The sequence below is a fragment of the Leptonychotes weddellii genome, chromosome 7 (assembly GCF_054177405.1).
Source record: "Leptonychotes weddellii isolate Sample4059 chromosome 7, ASM5417740v2, whole genome shotgun sequence".
NCBI lineage: Eukaryota > Metazoa > Chordata > Mammalia > Carnivora > Phocidae > Leptonychotes > Leptonychotes weddellii.
The window spans coordinates 10,036,456-10,049,499 of record NC_138375.1 but is presented as its reverse complement, the minus strand read 5'-3'; the positions used below and the strand labels follow the sequence as shown (position 1 = coordinate 10,049,499).

The following is a 13,044-nucleotide window of genomic DNA, read 5'->3' as shown; positions in this document are numbered from 1 at the left end:
CTGTCTTCTTTTAGTTAACATAATGGGGGTACCTTCTGTAAGGAAGGGGGTGGGATGGTGCAGAAGAATTGAAATAGAACACGTGTGACATTTCAGGCATGTATAGTTGGGGTATCCGGACTGGTCAGAAATCTGGCCTCAATGGAAGGGTGTGTGAGATGCTCTGTCCTTGAGATCACAGATGTGTCCATGTGTGTGTTGTTACCTCGTTCTTGTAGGAAGCCAAGCGCTTTTCCAATATTGATAAATCTTGGGTGAAGATTATGACTCGGGCTCATGAAATGCCAAATGTAGTTCAGTGTTGTGTTGGAGATGAGACCATGGGACAGCTCTTACCACACTTGCTGGACCAGTTGGAAATGTGCCAGAAATCCCTCACTGGGTAAGTTAACTGGTCCTGTAAACCTCCCTTAGCATCCTAGAGATGAATGGGATCAGAGGGTCTAGACAGCATTAGGCACATCGATTTTCTTTTGCTAAAACTTAGTTCATGTCTGATGTTGCACAGATAAAACTGGTAGCTTGGCACCTCATGCTCTCTGCAAGCCCTTGCTGGATTTGTCCTGATGTTGGAATAATAGGACTTAGGGCTTCTTCCATCATTGGGACAAGATCTTTCAAACATTCTCAAGCAGCTCTTGCTTTTTAAAATTAATACACCTACTTTTCTGATTTTCTTCTTGGAAAAACATCTGAAGAGGCAAAATATTTCATTATATGCAACCAAGAACAATATGAACAGTGTGATGTACACAAGTAGTCAAGATTATACAGAAACGAGGCTTCATACATCTATCAGTGTACACACACACACACACACGCACGTGTATATGGAGGCTGGGTGAATTCCAAGAGTAACAGATATTTTTCTTTTCCTTTGGCAAGTCAAGATCAAATCATGGGAGCAGAAATATGTTAAATAGTAATACTGTAAAAACGGTTAACTACACATGCTTTCATTTATAATTTATTTTTATTGAAGTATAATTGACATATAACATTATATTAGTTTCAAGTATACAGCAAAGCCACTTGCAAGCAAATCCTGCAAAATAAATTTTTAGAAAAATAGACTCTCAGGTATGAATGATTCGATATGCTTTATAAAATTGTTGAATGAAGTCAAGTGACTGTTGCAGGTCATTTGACAAAAGAAGGATTTTTGTTTTCAAATGGTTGATGATGTGCCATTCTTTTTAACCATAATGATTAGCATGAGCAGCTGTGTTGCGGTACCCCCAAACGTTCTTGGATGGGGAGCTGGCTTGATGGCCATGCAGTCTACCGCCAGGCTCAGGCGAGAGGGAAAGAGGAAAAGGACTAGAAATGTTCCATGCTCTCAGGGCTCTTCATGTTGGAAAGACTGAGGGCACGAATCCCTAGGACATCATGCAGGACTCAGTTACCTCTGAGAAACTTGCTGAGGAGTCACATCTCTGGTCTACCTGCAGCTGAGTTTGTTACTTTTCTTTGCTTACTCCTCTCCCGTCTGCCGTTTTAGGCACACACTCATGCACACTCCTTTTCTCCTCTTTCCTTTTTCATTCTTTTTTATCATGCTCTACTCTGTCACTTGGCATTTCAGCATTATTTTATAACTCTTCAGAGGAAAAAGTCGACTCTGAAGTTATTCACAGTTTTTTCTGAGCTCCTCATGGCTTTTGATTCTGTTCCCGAGAGGTTATGGGCCAAAGTGTGTAGTCCCGGTCTAAACACTGGAGTATTAATGTTTACACAAAAGAACACTCTTCCCAGCTGATGAGGATCTGCATCAATAGGAAAGGACTTCCTGTGGTCAGGAATAAATCGTCTTGTTTACTCTATCACAGAGTTTTGGTCGTCACGTTCCACATGCCTCCTTTCAGCCTTGTCTCACTGGATAGACAACATTACCTGGTTCCTCATCAGAATCAGACTAGGTTACTGCGAAGGGGACAAGTAAGGGGGAGGAATTGGTAAGAATTTCTTATGCTTACCAATAAGAATAAGGAATTCCCTATTCTCACTAAAGAGTAAAGATCAAGCTTCTACGAATAAGACGGATTGGGATATTTAAAATAAAATTGGCCTTTTTAGAGTAAGGAAAGTAAAAAGCTAAAACAACATGAAACACTCTGAGCATGAAAGTAAGACTTTAGGAAAATAAGGGGGATGGAAACAGAGATTCTTGGAGAGCCTTCTCCTGCCCGCTCTCTGAGGCCAGACTTAGTGCTTTTTTTACATGCCCAAAGGGAATAAATCCAAATTGCCAAAATGATCGTTTGTAGAGTGTATTTTACTGAGTATTTCATGAGCATTGAGGAGGAAGATTACATCACACACAGAAAGCTCGTCCATTTCAGTTACTTTAGAGGCACCTTACTTCCACAGTCTGCCTTTCTGTCTCCTTCCTTTCTTTGCCTCTTTCAGCCTCTGAAAAATGTCCTCTCTTTTGTCTTAAGGAATTTAACTCTTGCCCTCATGCTGGGCCTCCCACTCAACAACATACAGGTCCAGCATTTGACTAAGTATGGGCGGCCAAGCGTTCCCCATGTGTGGCCTCGGCTTCTGGTCTACATTGTCCTTAGTAAATACCTTCTTTGAAGAGAATCTGCCTCTTTGCCATAAGAATATTTCCCCCATGATTTTACACAGGAATAAAACAATAATACACATGACAAGGAAGGAATAGAAATTAAAAGGCGAAAGTTTAAGAAGGATTTCTGGTAAGATTTCAAAAAGAAATTACAATGAAAACTGCAATAATTATATTGAAGTATGCAAGGAAATGAAGTTACAGAGGTATTGATATGAAAATAACAGAAAAAAATATATCCATAACATTAAGGAGTCACCATAAAATAAAGCAAATAGAGAAACGAAAGCACAGTTGAAAGCAGGGCAATGACAGGAACATTCCCTGGGTTTCAGTAAATCCTGGAGCAGAGAGCAGGTCCAGAGCCCCTTCGCACAGTTTATTCAGAGCTGGATTTTGCTTCTGCTTCGGTGACGGATTCATTGCATTCTTTAAGATACAATTCCTAGAATGAGATGCAGCCTTTCACTGACACAGCCCGTGCTTGCAAACAAACCTAAACACCCCCCAAACTCCTTGTGTGTAATTGCTCCTGTCCTCTACCAAGAAAGTACAGGACTTTCCAGACAAAGTCAAATGTATACCTCACACTTGTGAAAAATGAAGAAATTCTCCTCTCAGTCCTGGAAAAAAAAATTTGTTTCTCGTCCAAATATGGAATGCTACTTGGCAAGATGAGGAATAAAACAAAACCAAGACATTGAACAGTATGTGGGAAAATTAGCTTGTCTCAAGATCTTTCCCGCCTTTCCCCATCCAGATTAATTTATTTCTAGAAAGGTCCGCTCTCTGTGTTTATGCAGTTTCTCTTTGCCTCTCCCCACGTAGATACTTGGAGAAAAAACGACTGTGCTTTCCTCGGTTCTTCTTCGTCTCAGACCCTGCGCTTTTGGAGATACTGGGGCAGGCATCAGACACACACACGATACAGGCCCATTTGCTGAATGTGTTTGACAACATCAAAACCGTCAAGTTTCATGAAAAGGTTTGCCTGATTCTAATTGCTGGCCTGCGCTTGCCATCTCTTAAACCTCCACTGTCTTTATGAAATAGCTCTCTGGTGTGTACAAAGGGTGACTTTCCTGTCCGTTCGTGCTCTCAGCTAGTGATTAAAGACGAACTTGAGGGCCCCATTTGCCTTCAGAATTGTGTGATTTCTTAATCTCCAAAGTGTAAATTTGGGTAACAATGAGTTTAAATATGATTAGGAATGCATTGTGTGTGGCGTTCAGGGTTTTGCATGCCAAGCTAGCTGTTGAGAAATTCGACAAAACAAAGAAACCAATTGTTCAGAAAATAATGCCTTCACTAAACAGAATTACCACAGTGATTGGATTGTTTTAATCAGCTTTCAGAAGTTTTTGGCATGATTGCCGTCCCTGTTTCTCATCATGCTTGATTGAATCCTTTTTATTTTTTAACACTTCCAAGAAGTTTCTAGAATCATGGAGTTGTGGGGAACCCAAGAGAAGCCATTCAATGTGAGGATAACTCTACTGGCACAGCTGCCAGGAGATCCTGCCTGATCCATCCCTTCACCCGCAGTTCCCTGAGAGAGTGACCCTTCTGGTTTGACAGTGTGTTCCGTTGTCCCCTGGGGCTTCCTGTAAACCCCTGGTGCCATTCATTTATTCATCCTAGCATGCAGTTTGCACTTGCTGAGCAACCTCCGTGTGCCAGATGGTGTGTGTAACACGGGAATACACAGGCCTTGGGGAACCGTGCTCAGGTGGGGTCCATCTAGAGCGCAGTTGCTGCAGGGGTGGACCTATTGCATTGCAAGCAATCAAAATCCGGTCGTGTAAGTTCCCGCCCCTGGGTATGTGCCAGGCATGGTGCTCGTCCTGGGGTTCCAAGGAAGAATTTATCATAATCAATACTGAAGTCGTTTTTATGCAGTGCAGCATTCGTCAGAAATTTGGCAATTAAACAGTTGATAATTATTGACTGGCTGTGCTTGTGTTAGGCACAGAGAGCGTGGGAATGCTGTCAGGGAGCCTTCAGCTGGTGTCAGGGGTGTAAGGGAAGGCTTCCTGCAGAGAGCATGGTGCTTGAACTGGTGTTTTGAAGTGAAACATAACCAGGCAGGTGGGGAACTGGAACATGGCCCATTCAGAAGGAAGGGCAGGCACAGGGGTCTGAAGGTGCGGGCAACCCGGGCTGTCAAGAGTGTGGGTGTGTGAGGGATTGTATTGGTTTGCTAGAGTTGCTCTGGATTGACAACAGAAATGTATTCTCTCACAGTTCTGGAGGCTGGAAGTCTGATCTAAGATGTCGGCAGGGTTGGTTCCTACTGGAGGCTTTGAAGGAGAATTTATTCCATGCTTCTCTCCTAGGTTCTGGTGGCACTTGGCAACCCTGGATGGTCCTTGGCTTAGACACATGTCACGTTGACATCTGCCTATGGCTTCACATGATATTTTCCTTGTGTCTCTGTGTCTTAATTTCCTTCTACTTGTAAAAACACCAGTAGGTGTTTTTAGGGACCACCTTCATCTTAACTTGATGATATCTACAAAGACCCTATTTCCAAATAAGGTTCCACTCACAGGTACTGGGGCTTAGGACTTCAACATATATTTTGGGGGCACACATTTTAACCCATGAGAGGCGGTGATGAGCAAAGTGAAAAGGGGGAGAAGGAGACATGGACCAGATTCCAAAAGGCCAAGTGCATCACACTACGGAATTCCACTTCATCCTGAACATGACAGAAGGCGCAGGAGGTTTTTACACAGAGAAGTGACCTGATTTGTGTTTCGGAAGGATGCTCTGGCTCAGTGTCAGAGGGACAGTAGAAGGCAGTGGGGGCATGGAAACCTGTGTCAGAAGTGATTGTGCAGTTAAGATGGAAAAGGCTGAGCTGCTACAAGAAAGCCTTGATGAAGGAGGGCGGGCAGAGAGGAAGGGAGGACAGTATGGACTTAGTGGTTTAAAAATCATCGTTTCTTGTAGATCTGCTGGATGTGTGTGTTGAAAGAGGTACTGAATTACACAGGAATTTCTCCCTGATGCTTTGCTCAAATCCTCCTGCACTGGGATTTCATGGTTCTAGAGGAAAGCTTCTCACCATCTCCTTGTACAGTGAGGACAAATTAAACTTCCTCATTTTTAGCCACCGTTCATAGCAATTACGTCTTAAAATAAATAGCATTATTTTTTTGTTGTTGTTTGTTCTTGCCACAACGTTTTCTACAACCAGGGGCAGATCCTGTTTTTGTCGGTCTTAACTCTTGTAAAAGGATAAATACAAATCTATGTTCAGGACTTGGAAAGGGACTGTGTAAGTGACAGGCCATGGAACGTCAGTCTTATGGGCTTCTTGGTAGACCAGGTCTGTCTACAACTAAGGAGGGTTCATTAATACAGTCCTAAACTGGGGCCCAAGGGAACAATATTCCACTTACCAAAGAACAATAATGATGACAAACATTTGTATTTACTGGATAGTTTGCTTTATTTGATTTACTTGTCATGAACAGCCTGTGAAGTGGGTAGGGAAGCAGGACAGGCATGGTCTTTAATGGACTAGTTATAAGCAGGAAATTTAGTCTCAGAGATGTGTCCTCTACCATTGTGTGGTCAATGAGTGTCAGAGTAACATTTGAGCTTGTATTTTAGTATATAGGATGCTATTCTTGCGAGGCCATACTGCATGGAACCTGGGGTGAGAGGACCAGATGAGGAGCTGGGTTTGAATCAGAAAATGTTATGTGCCTCCAGGAGCTCCCTGGCACAGCATTTTCTACAGAATTGGACTTACCTGTTAAGGTGTTTGCATTGATCATATTGACCTGGACATTGTCAATGTCGATTGGTAAGCTTGCCATGTGGATGACAGCTGTTACGGTGTCCCATTTCATTTGGGGAAACTAGATGTTTTTTGATCATCACCTTTGTAGTGAGTATTTCTCTTAGAAAACAAGCGTTCCCCTCTCAGGTATAGACTATTGGGAGTTGATTCAGTATTCCCTTTTAGATTTCATGGGTAACTACTTTTTGTTGGCTTGAAATTGATTTTATATCACCTTTTGCCTTTTATTTTATAATGTATAGCTTAACTTCCTTCAGGAAGGATAACATTGACAAGAGGGCAGCAGAGGAATTCATTCTTTATATGAATATAGCTGTTTTTTTTTTTTTTTTTTTGGCTTCTACCACAGATCTATGATCGCATTCTGTCAATCTCCTCTCGAGAGGGTGAGACTGTTGAATTGGATAAACCTGTGATGGCAGAGGGTAATGTGGAAGTTTGGCTTAATTCTCTCCTAGAGGAGTCTCAGTCCTCCTTGCATCTTGTGATTCGCCAGGCAGCTGCAAATATTCAAGAAACAGATTTCCAGCTGATTGAATTTCTTTCTTCCTTCCCTGCTCAGGTCAGTGTATTGAAATTGGAAAGTATTTTCTACAGAATAGTCATTTTAGATTTCATACATTGTCTGTTGTAGGTTACACAACTGGCTATAATTTAAGACTGGACCAGAATTAAGATTTTCATGAGGATTTCTTAATATAGATAAGCTTAAATGTTTCAGCTACAGATTATTTGGTTATATATATATATGTCTTACGTAGGTTTTATATACATATGTTTTCTTTATATTTTTTAACTTAAAAGGTTTTTTTCCTACTGAATCTCTTTAATAAATAAATCATAAAAAAGTACTGAGTGTATGCTTTGCCAGAAAGACAAGAAATATATTTTAGCATTAGAATGCAGAAAATGATGTTTTCTTAACCATTATGATCAATAAAGATTTTGTGAGTATCTACCATGTGTAAACCTTGTGTTAGTTCAAGGAAAACAGGTTTAAGACATATTCTTTCCCTTCCAGTAACTTTAAGTCTATCTATCAAGGAAATATGACTTTAATAGTAAATGATTTAAAATTACAAGGAAAAAATTGTGGACACACGATGAGGCTGTATGTATGTAATTGCCAGGTGAACAGTATGAAAAGAATTTCCATAGGTTTCCAAACAATGAATCAAGTTGATGTAATCAAGAATGGCCTTACATTTGCATAATACTCACCATTATTTACTGTATTGTAATTTCTATTTAAATATATTAATATGCCATACACACTCATAAAGCCTTTTTTGTTTCCATAAGGTTGGATTATTGGGAATTCAAATGATATGGACACGGGATTCAGAAGAAGCCCTCAGAAATGCCAAGTTTGATAAAAAAATCATGCAGAAAACCAATCAGTCTTTTCTGGAGCTCTTGAACACATTGATAGGCATCACAACAAAGGATCTGAGTTCCATAGAACGAGTTAAATATGAGACTTTGATTACTATTCATGTGCACCAAAGGGATATATTTGATGACTTGGTAAATGCTTTATAAATGCTATGGCATATACAGCAAAACAAATACTAGGTACTATCTGTGTTTACCCACTGGAATTGGTTTGAATGAATTCAAAGAAAAGGTTAGATTCAGGCAAAAGGTCATCTTCATGATGAGACGTTGTTGGTCAGATTTTCTTTTTCGGTCTTTAACTGAAATTTCAGTCCCATTTCGATGATCTCTGCTAAGGTGTTATTGAGCAATTTGACTTCATTTTAAAAATTCTTTATGCAATCATCATTAACACTAAACTGCCAGGTAGCATCCTGAAAAAGCTCGCATTTGTCTTGTGCTCCTATAAGTTAGTAGTTAAGGATTACCAATTTATTATTATAGAAAAATAAGTAACACTGCTGGTAGAGTGGCTTTGTGCTTCCTCTAAGGCTTTTGATAAATCCTATCTTTAACAAGTTTTGCTACCTTTTATGTCAATGATTGCCAGTGGCCTTTCCTAATATGGTTGGCGACATTCAGGTGTCATGCAGATTTTTGCCTTTAAAGAGAGGACAGAGTGGCAAACAGAGTTTAGTAGCTATAGAAGGCAGGAAGTGTGAAAAGAAATGAAATTTGTCCTCTACTCTAAAATAGAGCATTAGATAAGAGGCAAGAAGGTCTTATTTTCATAATAATTTGCTGGATCGTGTCTCACCCCATTATGTAAAAAAGATCATAAAAAGATTGGTTCTGATGTGTTGGGAAGAAGCTCTTTCAAGCTGCTGTGTTCTAATCTCCTCTCTTAACAGTTAAGCACACCATTTGCTTCTCTGAGAAATAAAGGGCTCTGGATAATTTTAGATTTATTATTTGTCAAATAAAACTGATTAAAAGGGCTTAAAATTTTGGTTAAAAAATTCAGGCAAAAGTATTGCTGGACAATAACCTGCCATTTAGATGTTAGACATTTTGGCCTGCTGCAAATCCTAGGAAAAATAATGAATGGATTAGGAAAAAACAACCCAACAGTGTACTTTGTCATAATCATAATAGATGCCTTTTTCCCAGTGAGATTGCTTGATTCTGTCTTTGTATGCCAAAACATGTTTTTTGTGGATGATACTTTTTATGGTTAGGACTGTAGTATGGGCATTGAAGGGTGCAACCTGAGAAATGGAATATCTTACTATTAAAATATGTCCTACTATTTAAACTGGTGGGCACAATTAAGGATTTCTCTTGAATTTTTCTATTCCTGTATCTTCTAAAGTATCCTTTCTGCTGATCAGTAAATGAATGGGTTGGATGGTGATGTAGTTGACATCTCGGAACCAGTTGGTTTGTCTCTGAGTTCCATTTGCATCCCGTTATGATCTACATGAATGCTAATGTGCATATTTAATACGTGGTTCTCATCTCAACTTTAACATATATCTTTTGCATTTCAGTGTCATATGCATATCAAGAGCCCTACAGATTTTGAGTGGCTGAAACAGTGCAGATTTTATTTTAACGAAGATTCTGACAAGATGATGATCCACATCACAGATGTGGCTTTCATATACCAGAATGAATTTTTAGGCTGCACTGACAGGCTTGTCATAACTCCACTCACAGACAGGTGATGGAAGAATTCTGTGATTCCACAACCTCTCTCCCTCCGCCCCCTCCCTGACATTTTAGTTCTCTTGAGTTACTCAGGGGATTTCTGCCTAATGTCTCTTTAGGGTTTAGAGGCTCTTTTATACCAAAGTCTTTGAAATTCAGTATTTTTAGCTTTACACATGGGTCTTTGCTTGGAATTTAGGTTTGTGACTGAAATGCTTTGCTTCCTTTGCTTTCATTCTTAGACAGGCTAAGTTTAAATGACCTCAGTGGACATCAGATGGGCAAGAAAAGGAATTAATTGCCATGTATCAATAAGTGCAAATCACATTTGGCCTCGAGGCCTGCTTTGCAGACAGTGGCACCTGCTGTTATTAGAGACAGTTCAGATGTTTTTTAGCAGGAAAGAAATTGAGTATCAATACAGGTGAAAAGTGATGGGGAGGACGGTGGCCTGGGCATCTGGCGCTCTTAGTTGTCCTCTGCTTCTTATGCAGCAACTGTGCTGGCCAGAGGCTCCTTGCACCTTCCCAAGACTCAGTTTCCTCATCTGTAAGATGAACGAGGCCCCAAGCATCCTTCCACAGCTCCTAGTCTGTAATTCCCTTAGTCCCTTTTGAACTTCGGGACATGCACTAATTGTGCAGATGCTCTGTTCGGGGATGCACTGAATACCTGTTTTGGACAAAACGACCTGAGTGCTAAAATCAGTATTTGGCCTGAGTAGAAGCTGAAGTTGAATCTCATTCATTTTCATGAAGTGAAGCTCGGGGCTATTCGATTAAAAATATTCTCAGACAAAACAGAAAAGTTTGACATAATAATCCTGTTACTCCTGTGCTGCTCGGCTGTTCCTTCTGCTCATTCATGATGCTAAATGCAGTGCTGACTTTCAACGGAGAGATTGTATTGCTCCCCCTCTCCATCCTCTTTCCTAGTCCTTCTAATGCCTGGATTGAAGATGATTTACACTGGATGTGCTTGGACGTCCCTTTGAAGTGTTTGTCTTTGTTCTGAAGTGCAGAGGTGGCTAATCACAAAATGTGACAAATTCCTTGAAACGTCTGTGGGTCAGGCAGTGATCTCCCACCTTCTGTCTTCTCAGAACGCCCCCCCCAGCGCTCCCCTCCCTCCCTCTCTGGTGAAGACCACCTTTCCTGTTTGCGGGGGAAGGTGCTGTCCCAGGAGAGACCACGCCCCCCCCCAAGTCTGCTGACCGGGGTGCCTGCCCTCGTGCACTCAGCTCTCCGGATGGACCTTCTATGGGGCCCTCAAAAGCCAACATCTCCACCAACAGTGCTTTTCTCTCTGGGAACATCATCAGTTTCCACCTCCGGCTGGATCATTCTCATCAACTTACAAATCTGCTGTAATCGCTACCAGAAAGAAAATCCTACAGCAAACCCTCTGGGTTTCTTCCCATTTCTGGGCTCCCATCAAAACTCCTCAGAAGCACCTGTTCCTTTTCTCCTATTTTATTTTGAATTCACTCCAGTTCGGCTCTGTATTCAGTTTCTGTTGGTCCCATAACAGGGCACCACAAATTTGGAAGGTTGAACAACACAAATGGATGATTCAACAGTCTGCGTGTTAGAAGTCTGACACGCGTCTTCTTGGGCTGACAGCAGGGGTCAGCAGGGCTGTGCTCCCTCCTGGAGTCTGTAAGGCAGAACCCACTTCCTGTGCTTTGAGGTCGTTGGCAGAATTCTTTTCTTGGCCATGGAGGGCCCACGGCCTGTTTCTTGCTGATTGTCAGCTGAGGGCTGTCCCCAGCTTTGGGAGGCTACAGCGTTCCTTGGTTCATGACCCCGTCCTCCAACTTCACAGTCAGCAGCGGTAGGCTGAGACCCGTTTGTGCATCGACTCTCTCCTCTGTCTTCAGTCCTGTGTCTGACCCAGGCTTCTGCCTCCCTCCTCCCTTCTGAAGGACTCATGAGATTAGATTGGGCCCACCAGGTAATCCAGGATAATCTCCCCTCATGAGGCCTTTGACATTATAGCTGCAAAGTCCCGTGAGTCATTCGAGGGAACCTATTGCAGGTTTCAGGGGTTAGAACGTGGATCTCTCTGGGGGGCTGTTACGCTGCCTCTTACACTCTCTGGCCTCTCTGGGAAGGTGCCATGCAGATTTTCATGTTGCTCAGTGCACTGGTCATTATTCATTCTCATCTTTCCCCACCCATCAGACAGCACAGGTTTGCACAGGTGAGCACTCTCTTCTTTTTGATCCACTTTCTCCACACAGCTTCCAGGACACCACGCTCTCCTGGCTCTTCGTACTCTTCCGGTTGTCCTTTCATACCCCTTCTTCTGGCTCCTCTTTATCGTCCTGGTCTAAACGTGGAACACGCCAGGACTCTTGTCCATCTATGTTCACTGCTTAGGTGATCTCCATAATCTCTAGCCTGGATTATTGCAATAGTCTTTTAACTGGTCTCTCTGCTTCTGCCATTGAGCCCCCTGGAGTCTATCCTCAATTCAGACACTGGGATGTAAGTCATATTCTGTCACCTCTTTGCCACAGTCCCTCCATTGTCTTTCTATCTCACCCAAAATAAATGCCGATGTCCTCATGTTGGCCTGTAGGGCTGGGCAGGATCTGGTTCCAGCTATTTTTCTGTTTCTTTTTCCTCATTCAGCTCCAGCCACTTGCTCCTTGGCTGTTCCTTGAACAGCACACTCTTGCTTCAGAGCCCTTGCACTTGCTGTCCCCTTGACCTGGAACTCTTTTTCCCTTTAGTTCTAGCATAGCTTGCTTCCTCACCTCCTTCTGGGCTCTGCTCACATGTCACCTCAGAGGGGTCTTCATACCCCCCACATGAAGTAGTGATCCCCACATCTCTTGCCCTCCCAACCAGCTTTATTGTTTGTTTCCTACTTTTTTTTTTTTTTAAAGATTTTATTTATTTATTTGAGAGAGAATGAGAGAGAGCACATGAGAGGGGGGAGGGTCAGAGGGAGAAGCAGACTCCCTGCCGAGCAGGGAGCCCGATGCGGGACTCGATCCAGGGACTCCAGGATCATGACCTGAGCCGAAGGCAGTCGCTTAACCGACTGAGCCACCCAGGCGCCCTCTGTTTCCTACTTTTAAATAACTTGTTTCCTTCCTTTAGGATGTCAGCTCAAGAGCTGACATGGACTTCCCATGATCTATTTACTATTCCTAGAATACTGCTGTCACATTATAGGTGCTAAATAAGCATTTCCCAAGTGAACGCAAGAAGTGTTTATTTTCAGAGTCACATCTTTGTGGTGAAAAATTTAAATAGTACAGAAGGACATATAGTTGAAAGTATGAGAGTAAATTTTTTTCTGTTTTTTTAAAAACAACAGTTTATTTCCTTTCCTTCTAGAAATGTCTAGTGCTTGTGTGTCCAAATTCCTTTTAATTTTTACATGTGGGTATCAGATTATACAAAATTCTCTGCAGCTTAATTCTTTCACTATGTTCATTGTCTTGTACATCTTTCTGTACCAAAAAAAACTTGAGAACTTTAAGAGCAAAGTAGGTATCTGTAAGTATATAAATAGAAGTGATTCCAAAGTTTGTCTTAGCCTGTCTTCCCCTAAA

The 13,044-nt window shown here is 41.8% G+C and overlaps 1 protein-coding gene across 5 annotated transcripts in view; it reads left to right on the top strand.

The window, feature by feature from the left end:
• DNAH5 (dynein axonemal heavy chain 5) overlaps positions 1–13,044 on the top strand; it is a 259,439-nt gene that overhangs the window by 120,779 nt on the left and 125,616 nt on the right. For all 5 annotated transcript variants that reach the window (XM_081825908.1, XM_081825907.1, XM_081825906.1 and 2 more), the window contains exons 31-35: positions 219–382; positions 3,404–3,560; positions 6,739–6,951; positions 7,692–7,916; positions 9,317–9,489. In XM_081825908.1, coding sequence (XP_081682034.1) covers positions 219–382; positions 3,404–3,560; positions 6,739–6,951; positions 7,692–7,916; positions 9,317–9,489 — 932 coding nt within the window. The remainder of the gene's footprint in view (positions 1–218; positions 383–3,403; positions 3,561–6,738; positions 6,952–7,691; positions 7,917–9,316; positions 9,490–13,044) is intronic.